Source organism: Bufo bufo, chromosome 6, assembly GCF_905171765.1.
Source record: "Bufo bufo chromosome 6, aBufBuf1.1, whole genome shotgun sequence".
NCBI lineage: Eukaryota > Metazoa > Chordata > Amphibia > Anura > Bufonidae > Bufo > Bufo bufo.
In genome coordinates this window covers 31,277,796-31,293,588 of record NC_053394.1, presented here as the reverse complement: position 1 = coordinate 31,293,588, position 15,793 = coordinate 31,277,796, and the positions used below count along the sequence as shown (strand labels likewise).

The 15,793-nt window shown below is 42.8% G+C and overlaps 1 protein-coding gene across 1 annotated transcript in view; it reads left to right on the top strand.

Annotated features, from left to right (window-relative positions):
- Positions 1 to 15,793, top strand: part of SLIT1 (slit guidance ligand 1) — a 292,661-nt gene that overhangs the window by 189,721 nt on the left and 87,147 nt on the right. The window contains exons 5-7 of the mRNA XM_040437323.1: positions 5,861 to 5,932; positions 6,281 to 6,352; positions 8,484 to 8,555. Coding sequence (XP_040293257.1) covers positions 5,861 to 5,932; positions 6,281 to 6,352; positions 8,484 to 8,555 — 216 coding nt within the window. The remainder of the gene's footprint in view (positions 1 to 5,860; positions 5,933 to 6,280; positions 6,353 to 8,483; positions 8,556 to 15,793) is intronic.

Below are 15,793 nucleotides of genomic sequence, written 5' to 3'. Positions count from 1 at the left end.
GTCTTGTTTGTGGCCACTTACTGGAAATCCTAAACCGCACTAGAGATATTTGTTCTGCTTCAGCTTCTTTTTATTCTGAGCCTCCAAGCGTTGCTACACAGTCTATGGCGCTCAGAGGGGACCTATGCTAGCGGAGGGCTGGACGCCATTATGCGCGCTTTTTTCATTCTGTTTTTGGACGGAGGCTCCTATGAAAGGAATGCTTTCAGTCCTGGAGGGGCAACTCTAGGAAGCTTTCTAGTGAATGCGGCTAATCATTTGAATCCACGATGGCTTTGTTAGGACTCTTCTAAGAAGACTGCTGTTGCCACATAGTGGACGTATTTGGAACTGCAAGTGAGCGAACAAAGAATTCCGGCTCATGTCAGAGTCCTGTGTGCCAATTCTGTATAAAGGTGCAGTGATTAGAATTTAGAACTGTGTATGTGGGCTTTCCTTATATTCCAGCTTTTTCCATCATTCCAGTAATTCAGCTGGTTCATATAACTTCCTATGCTTTTGGCAACTGCATGTATTGTGCGGTCAGGAAAAAGGGGATCCGCAAAATACCGATGACATCCATATCGCATCCGTTCTTTCTTTGCAGACCTATTGACTTCAACGGGTCCATGGACCGCATTTTGCAGCCAAGTATAGGACATGTTCTATATTTTTGCAGTATGGACATGTGGATTTGGTAAGCACATGGATCATCCGTATGTCCGTTCTGCAAATAAGCCCCCAGGCTGCATTGAGTGTTCTGAGCTCGTCTGATCTCATCTGATTAAAATCCAACAGGGGCGGACTGGGAACTTAAAGTGGTCCTGGAAAAAATACTAAAAGTGGCCCCATTTTGTAGTCGGGTCCAAATTGATGGAAGGCAGCGCCAGCAATACAATATTGTGTCACATTATACCGCCCCAACAGAGCCAAATACTGCCGCCAGCACCATAAAATACATCCCCAAAAACTTCCACTGGCCGGCCATGAGGAGGGCTCAGCCGGCCCCCTGGGCATCGGCCCACCAGGAAATTTCCCTGTAAGGTCTATGGCCAGTCCGCCCCTGAGATCCAGTGCAGCAGACTTCCTTGACTGTCCTGCCCAAGAGAAGGGGCTTACCTAAATTAGTTTGCTTTCTACCAGAACAACCCCATTTGGGTCACAAATTTCGACAGCAATCCTGCGACCGTACCCGGTGCTCACAAGGAGCGGTAAAGCCCCCTACCAGCAGTCATGGTGTCTGCAGAATCTGCTGGGTAAGAACACATCGATCTGCTGGGATAACATTTCTATTGCATTGCAAAAATACATATATAGAGAGATCAAAAGAATGCTGTCAGTCAATGTGACTGCATCAGAGCGGCGCGTGTGTTCTGCCATCTGGCCCTTTCTAGGAGTCTGTGATACATTTGGATGACAAATTGCATTTTTAATCAGCGCTATTTAATGGAAGGAAGGAGAATTTTCGGTTTTGTTTATAAAGACCTTTGTGTCCGAGCGCCGGGGATTTATTGCTTAAGTGGAAGCGTGACCCAGAGCGATCAGTAATCCTGCAAGAGATCTGGTGCACAGTGACAACTAGTCAGCAAAGTTCATTAGATCAAAACCTCTGCTTGTTGTCAGTGGGCTAAAACATTTTAATTTAAAGGGGTGGTCCACAATGTATTGATTTATTTTTAAATCCCCCCCCCCCCACACACACACACCCAGAGGGACTTGTGAAGGGAACTATACTTAAAAGCTCCTCGCGGCTCCACTCCAATCCCGAGTTGTCTTCACTGCCCATCCGGTCCCCACACGTAAGCTTCCTGCACAGAGGGGACATCATATGTGCCATTGCAGCCAATGACTGCCTCAGCTGTGCTATGTCCCCAGGCCGCACTTGAATGCTGGGTCATGTGCCACGTCACCGCAGAGGCCCTTTGTTGGCAGCAGCAGCGTACATGATCCTGTCCATGCATCACAGGGCAGCTGAACACTCCTTCTGCAGTGTAAGGGATTCTAGTGTCAGCTGCCAGAGGGGGAAGGAGGCTGATTCCATCCAGAGCCCCTTATCGGCAGCTCCGAATAGTAACAGCAGCCAGGTGGACATAAGGGAGCAAAAATTGATGAAGGTAGTATTTTTATATTAGAAACCCTGCAATTTTACTTTAAAGGGCGTCTTTCAGCAGATTTGACACTGGCTGACCTGTTACATGTGGACTTGGCAGCTGCAGGCATCTGTGTTAGTCCCATGTTCCTATGTGCCCGCATTGCTGAGAAAAATGATGTTTTAATATATGCAAATGAGCCTCTAGGAGCAACAGGGCATTTCCATTGCACCTAGAAGCTCTGCTCTCTCTGCAACTGACGCTCCCTCTGCACTTTGACTGCCTTTTCCTGTCAAAGTGCATAGGGTTCAGCAGTTGCATAGAGAGCTGATCCTTTAGGTGTAATGGTAACGCCCCCGTTGCTCCTAGAGGCTCATTTGCATATATTAAAACATAATTTTTTGCAGCAATGCGAGCACATATGGACGCGGGACCAACACAGATGCCTCCAGCCGCCAACAGGTCAGCCCGTTTATAGGTACAAATCTGCTGACAGGGGTTTTCAAACAGGATTCACGGGATAACCTCTTGATTCCTAAATTTACAGAAAATCAAATCCCCTTCACTGTTGTATCCATCTTATCCTGCGACACCACTTGTGATACTGCCCGGAGCTTCCCCGTAGACCGCAGATTTGCTTGTGTTTCCATCCCAGACGGCATTGCTCGCTGCAGTTTACATATTACATTTCATTACCATTAGACGCCGCGCTCTTTCCTGCTAACAGACTGTTTACAGCGGCTTGTATAACGAGCGGCTCACGTTTCACGCCGGCACAGGCGCTGACGAGCAGCAAAGAGTGATTTTGTTTGCCTTAATATGAAGACCCAAGTGACTTGCAGCCAGAAGAAACAACCTCAAAGACTAACACGTTTTCCACTAGTGTTTATTACATCCGTGAAGCGTCCATGACTCGTTTCTGCTGCGCTCCTTAATGTGATTTGTTATGGGCTGGAAAGAGAGGATCGTAAGCTGTAGACGGTCTTAAGGCGGTATTACACAGCCCGATGTGGCAGACGATTGTCGAGAGGGAAGCTTTCCCTCCCGGCAATCTCCTGCTCCCTAGTGGAGGAGACCTCTGCTATTACATGCAGCGATCCCCTCCGCAGCATGGGGAGGAGCGGATCACTATGCCATCGCTCGTCCCCATGTTGTCTAGTGGTTTGCTGGTATTAGACACCACGATCTGCCGCCTGCAAATGATAATTTTTTTAACATGTCAAAAGATTTGGATTGACCGATGATCAAATGTTTGCTCGTTCATCGGGCAATCAGCGGCAGTATTACGCTATTTTCACACTATCGTTTCTTTTTTACGGTTTTGAGATCTGTCATAGGGTCTTAATATCGGGGAAAAAAACGCTTCCATTTTGTCCCCATTCATTGTCAATGGAGACATAAAGTAACTGAACAGATTGGAGTGCTCCAAAATGCATTCCGTTCCGTTTGGTTGCGTTACCATACCGGAGAGCAAACCGCAGCAAACTGTGGTTTTCTTTCCATCTGAAACTATCTGACACAATAGAAAAACGGATCCGTCCCCCATTGACTTTCAATGGAGTTCATGACGGATCTGTCTTGGCAATGTTAAAGATAACGGATGCAGATGGTTGTATTATCAGTAACGGAAGCGTTTTTGCTGAGCCCTGACGGATCCAGCAGAAACGCGAGTGTGAAATTAGCCTTACACTGCAAGATGATCGCTAACGAGCATTCATGTGAACACTCATTAGCAATTATCTCCTGAAAAACTGTGTGTATTTAGACCACTGTCCTATGTGTGCCCTATATTTATAGACTGCTATCCTGTGTGTGCCCCCTATTTATAGACTGCTGTCCTATGTGTGCCCCCTATTTATAGACTGCTGTCCTATGTGTGCCCCCTATTTATAGACCGCTGTCCTATGTGTGCCCCCTATTTATAGACCGCTGTCCTATGTGTGCCCCCTATTTATAGACCGCTGTCCTATGTGTGCCCCCTATTTATAGACTGCTATCCTGTGTGTGCCCCCTATTTATAGACCGCTGTCCTATGTGTGCCCCCTATTTATAGACTGCTGTCCTATGTGTGCCCCCTATTTATAGACTGCTGTCCTATGTGTGCCCCCTATTTATAGACCGCTGTCCTATGTGTGCCCCCTATTTATAGACTGCTGTCCTATGTGTGCCCCCTATTTATAGACTGCTGTCCTATGTGTGCCCCCTATTTATAGACTGCTATCCTGTGTGTGCCCCCTATTTATAGACCGCTGTCCTATGTGTGCCCCCTATTTATAGACTGCTGTCCTATGTGTGCCCCCTATTTATAGACTGCTGTCCTATGTGTGCCCCCTATTTATAGACCGCTGTCCTATGTGTGCCCCCTATTTATAGACTGCTGTCCTATGTGTGCCCCCTATTTATAGACTGCTGTCCTATGTGTGCCCCCTATTTATAGACCGCTGTCCTATGTGTGCCCCCTATTTATAGACTGCTGTCCTATGTGTGCCCCCTATTTATAGACTGCTGTCCTATGTGTGCCCCCTATTTATAGACCGCTGTCCTATGTGTGCCCCCTATTTATAGACTGCTGTCCTATGTGTGCCCCCTATTTATAGACTGCTGTCCTATGTGTGCCCCCTATTTATAGACTGCTGTCCTATGTGTGCCCCCTATTTATAGACTGCTGTCCTATGTGTGCCCTATATTTATAGACTGCTATCCTGTGTGTGCCCCCTATTTATAGACTGCTGTCCTATGTGTGCCCCCTATTTATAGACTGCTGTCCTGTGTGTGCCCCCTATTTATACACCGCTGTCCTATGTGTGCCCCTTATTTTTAGACCACTGTCCTATGTGTGCCCCTTATTTTTAGACCACTGTCCTATGTCTGCCCCTATTTATAGACCGCTGTCCTATGTCTGCCCCTATTTATAGACTGCTGTCCTATGTGTGCCCCCTATTTATAGACTGCTGTCCTATGTGTGCCCCCTATTTATACACCGCTGTCCTATGTGTGCCCCTTATTTTTAGACCACTGTCCTATGTGTGCCCCTTATTTTTAGACCACTGTCCTATGTCTGCCCCTATTTATAGACCGCTGTCCTATGTCTGCCCCTATTTATAGACCGCTGTCCTATGTCTGCCCCTATTTATAGACTGCTGTCCTATGTGTGCTCCGCTTCCCCTTGTCCTAGGCCTTGGCTCCACATTGTGATAATGGTTGTGTCTTGGCTGTAGTCCTTATTCAGGACACAGTGAATAATGTCCCCATTACCCTGGTTGTATTTAATAAATGTAATGAGAATGCACCTCTACCCTTTATTGGTACAAATAAGATTTGGAAGGGGTACAGTCCTCACTGCCTATTCTGTTTTACAGCTACTAATTGTAAAGATTATAATAATGAATAATAATATTAACAGGGACTCAGTGGCTGTACCTATAAAAAGTCTGTGTGTGCCGATAGGATGCATTACTGCAAAAGAACCCTGCAGCAAGTGTTCCGTTTCACTACAGCTCCCCAACAGGAGAAATAAAGCATTACATTAAGTCTGTTGATATAAATGGAATGTCCCTGTAATGCAGTCCTCCTGACTAATTGATGGAGCCAGACAACCCCTTTAATTCAGTGCAACAAGAGGGACTCTGCTGGCACGAGCCACTGTATGGGCTGATATAAGATCTTCCGTATCAGCAGGTCATAAAATATTCATAATACTGTAGACTACGTGAGCTATATGTGTATGAGAAATTAGTATAATGCACGCCAGAAAACCATAATAACCGGAAATTTTCTCTTCTGTCTTCCAGCGATCTCAGTGAGAACATGATCCAAGCGATTCCAAGGAAAACTTTCCGGGGAGCTACAGAACTTAAGAACCTGTAAGTCCATAACGTTCACCTTTGTCCTCAGTGATGTCAATGGTTGTGAAACTACAACTCCCAGCATGCTCTCCAGATAGATTAGAGACCTCCATTGTTCCATGTCCGGTGTGCCAAATGTAATAAAGACGGTTGTTATTTTTTGTTGCAAAGTATTGTTGTTTCCGTACGCCAACGATGAGGCGGGGTGAGGCATGAATGTCCTATGTGCCTCATGGTTATCGCGCCACCTGTGCCGGTTTGATAAATCTGGTTCTACCTTTCCTTCCATTTCCATTGACTATTAAATGTATACACCCATCAACACAATTGAATAATCATCGGTCTAATTGAGTCATTTCTTTACAGACAACTGGACAAGAATCAGATCAGTTGTATCGAGGACGGAGCGTTCCGTGCTCTTCGGGGGCTGGAGGTTTTGTAAGTATTTGGCAGCCGTCCAGTTCATAGGATTTCTGTTTGGTGCCTCTATTTATATACATATATATTGTACATTTATATATTGTCATGATAGAACAGGGAAAATAAAGGGAATAGAAATTTCCACACCTGTTTTACGTCCTTTGTCGACTGATCATGGATCGTTCGGCGGAGTGTAGGCTGTCATATATACTGTGGTAGCCTGCATTCTGTGTATTTGATTTCCCTGTGTCTGCCTGATGCTGTTATTGATACTTTCTTACAAATCTGGTCATAGATGAAGTATTTGCTTTTTGTGATCTACTGAAAAGCCAGTCTGGATTTTGATTCGCTAGCTCTGGAGATTACTCAGATTACTTAATCACCCGCTTCTTGTAGTTGTATCCTGCAGCCATACTCCCATCTGCCCGCTTCTTCTTCCCTTCCATCCTTCCATCTGTCCCCTACTTACATACATTCTGGCACAGATGGGTGGCAGTACTGCTAGGTAAGACTACACAGGGTTTGTTTGTAGTCTGTTACCATGGATACCGTTCTGCCTTGGAGCTACAGACACAAAAGAATAGAATATTTGTAATAAAGATAATTTGAGAAGTCTCTTCTTTTTTCTATTTTAGAGGTGTTGAAGCAAGAAAATAAAATGTTTGCCAGGACGACATTGTGTGGTATTAGAAAAATGGGTCTCCCTTAAAGGAGAAGTCTGGTAATATTAAAGGGGTTGTCTCATCTGAGAAGATGGGAGCATGTCGCTAGTATAATGCCCCCATTGTCTGATAGATGCAGGTCCCACCGCTGGGACCCGCACCTATATTGAGAACCGTGTGGGCCAAAGCTCTCCCTATAGAAGTGAATAGGAGCACACCGCGCAGGACCGGCCACCGCTCCCATTCATTTCTATGGGCCCGACTGAAAGTGAATGGAGTGTGCACTCCACGACTTTCGGGGCTCCGTTTAGGAGATAGGTGCGGATCCCAGTGGTGGGACCCGCACCCTAGACAATGGGGGCATATTCTTTAAATTATCCCCTATCCACAAGATAGTGGATAACTATAAGATCAGTGGTGGTCTTACTGGTGGGACTCCCACCGATCTACTCAGCTCTCCCATAGAAATGAATGGAGCGGCTGAGCGCATGCCCGACCAGCCACTCCATTCATTTCGGGCTCCACAGGGTATGGGTCCCCCATTCTCGTGATCGGTGGTGGTCCCGGCAGTTTGGAACCCCACCAGTCTATGGATAGGGGATAACTTAATATAACCGGAATACCCCTTTAATCCCTCCAATACCGCCCCCCTTGTCAATGGGTTGCGTCTAAAATTGCAGCTCTGCTCCAACCACAAGACTAGGGCTGAGCTACAGAACAAGATCAAATCCATAGACAAACGTGACGGCTTTTCTCCAAAATACCTCATACAAATTGTTTAGTGTGAAGAGACGCTTACGGGAACGGTTTCTAGAATTCTTTTAAAGGGGTTGTCCTACCATAAGAACTTACCTCTTCTCCACAGTACAGCGCCCTAATTTCTCCAGCAGTCTCTTAGAGGATGGATGCTCAGCCTTAGCTTCTTTCACTTACGGGACCCTGAGACCCCGTTCTTGTGATCACTGGGGGTTCCAGCTAAGTCGGACCCCCACCGCCCAGATGCTCGTCATCTACCCAATGCGTGGCTGATAAGCTCTTATGGTGGGATGACCCCTTTAATGAAAAAATCATATGATTGAGGTTACACATGTAAAAAACACGATAATGGCTTTTACATTCGGGTTTCAAAGGGGGAATACAAAATGGTAGCCTAAAAGGGACATTCCATAATGTGGCCAAAATACAGCGGACGCGGTAGCTGATATGGAGGACACGGCGTTTGTTGGTTGCACCAGTCTGTGTTTTTCCAGACGTCACTTGATTGCAGCGCTCATTAAAGAGACGGCTGGTAAATTGCTGTCGGTTGTGCATGTGGTTTTTCTCACATTTTCGTCTTGGGAACAAGGCAGCGTATTCCCTCCAAGTACTCAGATCCGGTCTCCAGTAAAAGTGATGTTGCCCGTACATGTGCTCCTGGGAATCTCATCCTCCCCTATCCTTGTCATTTTTAGCTCTGTGTGATTAAAATGTTCTCATCCTTCTTTCAGAACCCTCAACAACAACAACATCACCACAATTCCAGTTTCCAGTTTCAACCATATGCCGAAACTGAGGACATTGTAAGTAACAGGGGTGGTGGTCCGGGAGGATGACATCTATTAATTGCTGGGGCAGTATTATAGTAGTTCTATTCTTGTACATAGGAGGCAGTATTATAGTAGTTATATTCTTGTACATAGGAGCAGTATTATAGTAGTTATATTCTTGTATATAGGAGCAGTATAATAGTAGTTATATTCTTGTATATAGGAGCAGTATTATAGTAGTTATATTCTGTACATAGGAGGCAGTATTATAGTAGTTCTATTCTTGTACATAGGAGGCAGTATTATAGTAGTTCTATTCTTGTACATAGGAGGCAGTATTATAGTAGTTCTATTCTTGTATATAGGAGGCAGTATTATAGTAGTTATATTCTTGTACATAGGAGCAGTATTATAGTAGTTATATTCTTGTACATAGGAGGCAGTATTATAGTAGTTATATTCATGTACATAGGAGCAGTATTATAGTAGTTATATTCGTGTACATAGGAGCAGTATTATAGTAGTTATATTCTTGTACATAGGAGGCAGTATTATAGTAGTTATATTCTTGTACATAGGAGCAGTATTATAGTAGTTATATTCTTGTACATAGGAGCAGTATTATAGCAGTTCTATTCTTGTACATAGGAGGCAGTATTATAGTAGTTATATTCTTGTACATAGGAGCAGTATTATAGTAGTTATATTCTTGTACATAGGAGGCAGTATTATAGTAGTTATATTCTTGTACATAGGAGCAGTATTATAGTAGTTCTATTCTTGTACATAGGAGCAGTATTATAGTAGTTCTATTCTTGTACATAGGAGCAGTATTATAGTAGTTCTATTCTTGTACATAGGAGCAGTATTATAGTAGTTCTAATCTTGTACATAGGAGGCAGTATTATAGTAGTTATATTCTTGCGCATATGAGCAGTATTATAGTAATTATATTATTGCACATAGGAGGCAGTATTATAGTAGTTATATTCTTGTACATAGGAGCAGTATTATAGTAGTTATATTCTTGTACATAGGAGCAGTATTATAGTAGTTATATTCTTGTACATAGGAGGCAGTATTATAGTAGTTATATTCTTGTACATAGGAGCAGTATTATAGTAGTTATATTCTTGTACATAGGGAGCAGTATTATAGTAGTTATATTCTTGTACATAGGAGCAGTATTATAGTAGTTATGTTTTTTTACATAGGAGGCAGTATTATAGTAGTTATATTCTTGTACATAGGAGGCAGTATTATAGTAGTTATATTCTTGTACAGAGGAGCAGTATTATAGTAGTTATATTCTTGTACATAGGGAGCAGTATTATAGTAGTTATATTCTTGTACATAGGAGGCAGTATTGTAGTAGTTATATTCTTGTACATAGGAGCAGTATTATAGTAGTTATATTCTTGTACATAGGAGGCAGTATTATAGTAGTTATATTCTTGTACATAGGAGGCAGTATTATAGTAGTTATATTCTTGTACATAGGAGCAGTATTATAGTAGTTATATTCTTGTACATAGGAGACAGTATTATAGTAGTTATATTCTTGTACATAGGAGGCAGTATTGTAGTAGTTATATTCTTGTACATAGGAGCAGTATTATAGTAGTTATATTCTTGTACATAGGAGCAGTATTATAGTAGTTATATTCTTGTACATAGGAGGCAGTATAATAGTAGTTATATTCTTGTACATAGGATCAGTGTTATAGTAATTATATTCTTGTATATAGGAGCAGTATTATAGTAGTTATATTCTTGTACATAGGAGTATTCTTATAGCAGTAATGTTATTATACATAGGGAGCATTATTATAGTAGTTACATTCTTGTACATAGGAGGCAGTAATATAGTAGTTATATTCTTGTACATAGAAGCAGTATTATAGTAGTTATATTCTTTTACATAGGAACAGTGTTATAGTAGTTATATTCTTGTACCTTGAAGCAGTATTATAGTAGTTATATTCTTGTACATAGGAGGTAGCATTAACCAAGTTTGTCATTTAAATAGACATGCAATAAAATATAAAATTATTTTGTAGATTGTTTTAGATTTATGGATTACTTCTACAGAGAACATAAAATGTACCATCATACCGTCTGTTTGTTTACCAGTCATTTGGAATCGTGGGAAGTACTTAAACCATTTTATACTAATGGTTGGTTGGGTAGTGTTCTCTGGAAGTCTTTTAGTTATTACTTGAAATTTAAATTGCTGCGAGCATTAGACAGAGAATGGAAAAATTGCAAGACAAATTAATTTTATATTAGTTTTTTATTACATTTTTCTTTTTGTTGCTTGCCTTTCTTATGTCATGTGGTTTTGCTGTATGTTCTTCTGTTTCCAATTAAAATAAATAACTGAGAAAACAAACAAGAAGACAATGGCTATAATTAAAACATGAAATACGAAGAAACGGAAATCATTGTAATGCACCTTGGCCTGGATGTATTTCCATGTTCCAAGTATTTCTTTAAAAAAACAAAAACAAATTGTGGATCAACAATACCAAAGCTTAGTGCCAATTCTTAAATATAGTGTAGTTTTTTTTTTTCTCCAGATATAGCGCCATTATTGTTCATGGACTGCGCCTGGTATTGCGGCTCAGCCTCATTTACGTGAATACAGGACAGGAGAAGGCTCACTTATGATGGTTTTATGTCACCGGTGATTGTCTAATATTAGGACTGTGCGGTTTAGATCCCTCTGCATGTAAACAAAAAATATTTCCGGTCACTGACAGCAAGCAGAAATCCTGAAAAATGTACACCCAAAGTATATTAGAAAGTTGCTGAAGTTTTTTTATTTTACATTGATTACTCTTAGGCCCCTTTCACACGGGCGAGTATTCCGCGCGGATGCGATGCGTGAGGTGAACACATTGCACCCGCACTGAATCCGGACCCATTCATTTCTATGGGGCTGTTCACATGAGCGGTGATTTTCAGGCATCACTTGTGCGTTGCGTGAAAATCGCAGCATGCTCCTCTTTGTGCGTTTTTCACGCAACGCAGGCCCCATAAAAGTGAATGGGGTTGCGTGAAAATCGCAAGCATCCGCAAGCAAGTGCGGATGCGGTGCGATTTTCACGCATGGTTGCTAGGTGACAGTCTATAAACTGTATTATTTTCCCTTATAACATGGTTATAAGGGAAAATAATAGCATTCTGGATACAGAATGCTTAGTAGGTGATCAATTGAGGGTTAAAAAAAAGAAAAAAATTAACTCACCTTCTCCTCTTGTTCGCGTAGCTCCCGGTCTATTCTTTACTTCTCAAAAGATGAACTATCGGCTTAAGGACCTTTGATGACGTCACTCCGGTCATCACATGGTACGTCACATGATCTTTTACCATGGTGATTCACCATGGTAAAAGATCATGTGACGTACCATGTGATGACCGGAGTGACATCATCAAAGGTCCTTTACCCAGGTCCTAAAGAAAAGAATACAGAAGCAGATGCCGGCTGCGCTATCAAGTGGATTAAGGTGAGTTAAACATTTTTTTTATTTTTTTTAACCCCTCCAGCGCTGTTTTACTTTGCATTCTGTATTCAGAATGCTATTATTTTCCCTTATAACCATGTTATAAGGGAAAATAATACGATCTACAGAACATTGATCCCAAGCCCGAACTTCTGTGAAGAAGTTCAGGTTTGGGTACCAAACATGCGCGATTTTTCTCACGCGCGTGCAAAACGCATTACAATGTTTTGCACACGCGCGGAAAAATCGCGGGTGCTCCCGCAACGCACCCGCACATTTTCCCGCAACGCCCGTGTGAAAGAGGCCTTAGGCCACGTTCACACGCGCGTGACGGATGGGCTCCAGATGCGTTCAGGGTGCGTTCAGTGAAACTTGCAACATTTTGCAAGCAAGTTCAGTCAGTTTTGTCTGCGATTACGTTCAGTTCAGTTTTTTTCTGCGCGGGTGCAATGCGTTTTGATGCGTTTTTCACACGCGTGATAAACTGAAGGTTTACAAACAACATATCACATTGCGTCCACACTTGCTTGCGGATGCAATGCGATTTTCACGCAGCCCCATTCACTTCTATGGGGCCAGGGCTGCGTGACAAACGCAGAATATAGAACATGCTGCGATTTTCACGCAACGCAGAAGTGATGCGTGAAAAACAACGCTCATGTGCACAGACCCATTGAAATGAATGGCTCAGGATTCAGTGCGGGTGCTATGCGTTGGAAAACTCACTCGTGTGAATGGGGCCTTAAAGTCAATCTTCACTTTTTCCCTGCTGTTCTATGCTCCAGCGTGCTGTGCTGATTAATGTATTTTTACAGAGGGTCAAATCTCCATTTCTCTAATACAGAGCTCCTGCATAGTTTTATAGTTAAATAATAAAAGACTGGCATCTACAGCTGCCAATAGGGGGAGCTGAGGAGCTTTTACAGCTGCCATTGCTTTCAATGGTAACTATATAAACTCCTATGCACTGAGCTCCCCCTAGTGGTGGCTGTAGCTTTTTAGTATATTGTGTGAGAGGAAGCATCACACGCAATTTATCATTTATAGAACTTTATTAATAAAGCACCTTTTCCACTTCTTCCAATACTTAAGCTTGGCCCCATTCACTTGATTGCAATTCCGAATACAGCCTATGGATAGGGGTGGCGCTGTTTCTGCAAAAGCAGTATTTCTTTTTTTTGCTAATCCTGGAGAGTTCCTTTAATTATTTCCCAACGGAGAATACTGGAAGTAGGAAGGATGTCACGGTATTGTCCCCAATAACATGAGGTACAAAGAGGCGAAAGCGCACAGGAACTGTAAATGATTCATTTCCTATTAATTAAGAATTGCCTGGTATTTTGTTACCAGGACGGAGGCTCGCCGGCGTTTAGAGGGGACGCTTCGCTGCTGTCGTGTGTCATTTTGCTGGCGGTAAATGGAATGTCACGCATGACTAGCAAGAGGCAGTAAAAGCTTTATCCAGTAATAACTCCGTTACTCATGCAATATGTAATATATCCTAATCCTATTGCAGCCTGTTACTCTGTGTGTTGAGATGGAATTATTATTAGCGCAGGGAATAAATGAGCCTCTTCCGTATTTCCATGACAATGCCCTATCTGGCAGGATAGGCTGCGGTGGGATTGTAAGGAGCCTGGAAAGGGCCAGTTAAGAGACCACATTGCTCAGCGCAGTGAACGGGATGAGGAGTTTTTTCTCGGCAACATCTTCAAGGCGTTTATTAATTCTCCAGCTTTAGATAATATTCAGTTTATTCTGCTTTTTAATAAAACATGAGCCTTTAGAAGAGATTCTGCTCTGGAGGTGTGCGCGCAGCCTGTGGATGGCGGGTAGGATGAATCCCGGCTGTCGGCATCGTAGTCTGGTTACTTGCAGAGACGGCGTTCATTTCTACGGCAGTCAAACAGTGCACTTACACATTTGATGTACAGTTGCAAGAAAAAGTATGTGAACCCCTTGGAATGATATGGATTTCTTCAGAAATTAGTCAAAAATGTGATCTGATCTTCATCCAAGTCACAACAATAGACAATCACAGTCGGCTTAAACTAATAACACACAAAGAATTAAATGTTACCATGTTTTTATTGAACACACCATGTAAACATTCACAGTGCAGGTGGAAAAAGTATATGAACCCTTGTATTTAATAACTGGTTGAACCTCCTTTGGCAGCAATAACTTCCACCAAACGTTTCCTGTAGTTGCAGATCAGACGGGCACAACGGTCAGGAGTAATTCTTGACCATTCCTCTTTACAGAACTGTTTCAGTTCAGCAATATTCTTGGGATGTCTGGTGTGAATCGCTTTCTTGAGGTCATGCCACAGCATCTCAATCGGGTTGAGGTCAGGACTCTGACTGGGTCACTCCAGAAGGCGTATTTTCTGCTGTTTAAGCCATTCTGTTGTTGATTTACTTCTATGCTTTGGGTCGTTGTCCTGTTGCAACATCCATCTTCTGTTGAGCTTCAGCTGGTGGACAGATGACCTTAAGTTCTCCTGCAAAATGTCTTGATAAACTTGGGAATTCATTTTCCCTTCGATGATAGCAATCCGTCCAGGCCCTGACGCAGCAAAGCAGCCCCAAACCATGATGCCCCCACCACCATACTTCACAGTTGGGATGAGGTTTTGATGTTGGTGTGCTGTGCCTCATTTTCTCCACACATAGTGTTGTGTGTTTCTTCCAAACAACTCTACTTTGGTTTCATCTGTCCACAGAATATTTTGCCAGTACTGCTGTGGAACATCCAGGTGCTCTTGTGCAAACTGTAAACATGCAGCAATGCTTTTTTTGGACAGCAGTGGCTTCCTCTGTGGTATCCTCCCATGAAATCCATTCTTGTTTAGTGTTTTACATATCGTAGATTCGCTAACAGGGATGTTAGCATATGCCAGAGACTTTTGTAAGTCTTTAGCTGACACTCTAGGATTCTTCTTCACCTCATTGAGCAGTCTGCGCTGTGCTCTTGCAGTCATCTTTACAGGACGGCCACTCCTAGGGAGAGTAGCAGCAGTGCTGACCTTTCTCCATTTATAGACAATTTGTCTTACCGTGGACTGATGAACAGCAAGGCTTTTGGAGATACTTTTATAACCCTTTCCAGCTTTATGCAAGTCAACAATTCTTAATCGTAGGTCTTCTGAGAGCTCTTTTGTGCGAGGCATCATTCACATCAGGCAATGCTTCTTGTGAAAAGCAAACCCAGAACTGGTGTGTGTTTTTTATAGGGCAGGGCAGCTGTAACCAACACCTCCAATCTGATCTCATTGATTGGACTCCAGTTGACTGACACCTCACTCCAATTAGCTCTTGGAGATGTCATTAGTCTAGGGGTTCACATACTTTTTCCACCTGCACTGTGAATGTTTACATGGTGTGTTCAATAAAAACATGGTAACATTTAATTCTTTCTGTGTTATTAGTTTAAGCAGACGGTGATTGTCTATTGTTGTGACTTAGATAAAGATCAGATCACATTTTATGACCAATTTGTGCAGAAATCCATATCATTCCATAGGGTTCACATACTTTTTCTTGCAACTGTATATTGGCCGAATTTGGAGATTTTGGCCGCACCGGACGACCTCCTAAGGCCTCATGCACACGACCGTAGTTCGGGTCCGCATCCGAGCTGCAGTTTTTGTGGCTCGGGTGCGGACCCATTCACTTCAATGGGGCCTCAAAAGATGGGGACAGCACTCCGTGTGCTGTCCACATCCTTTGCTCCGTTCCGTGGCCCTGCAAAAAAAATATAACA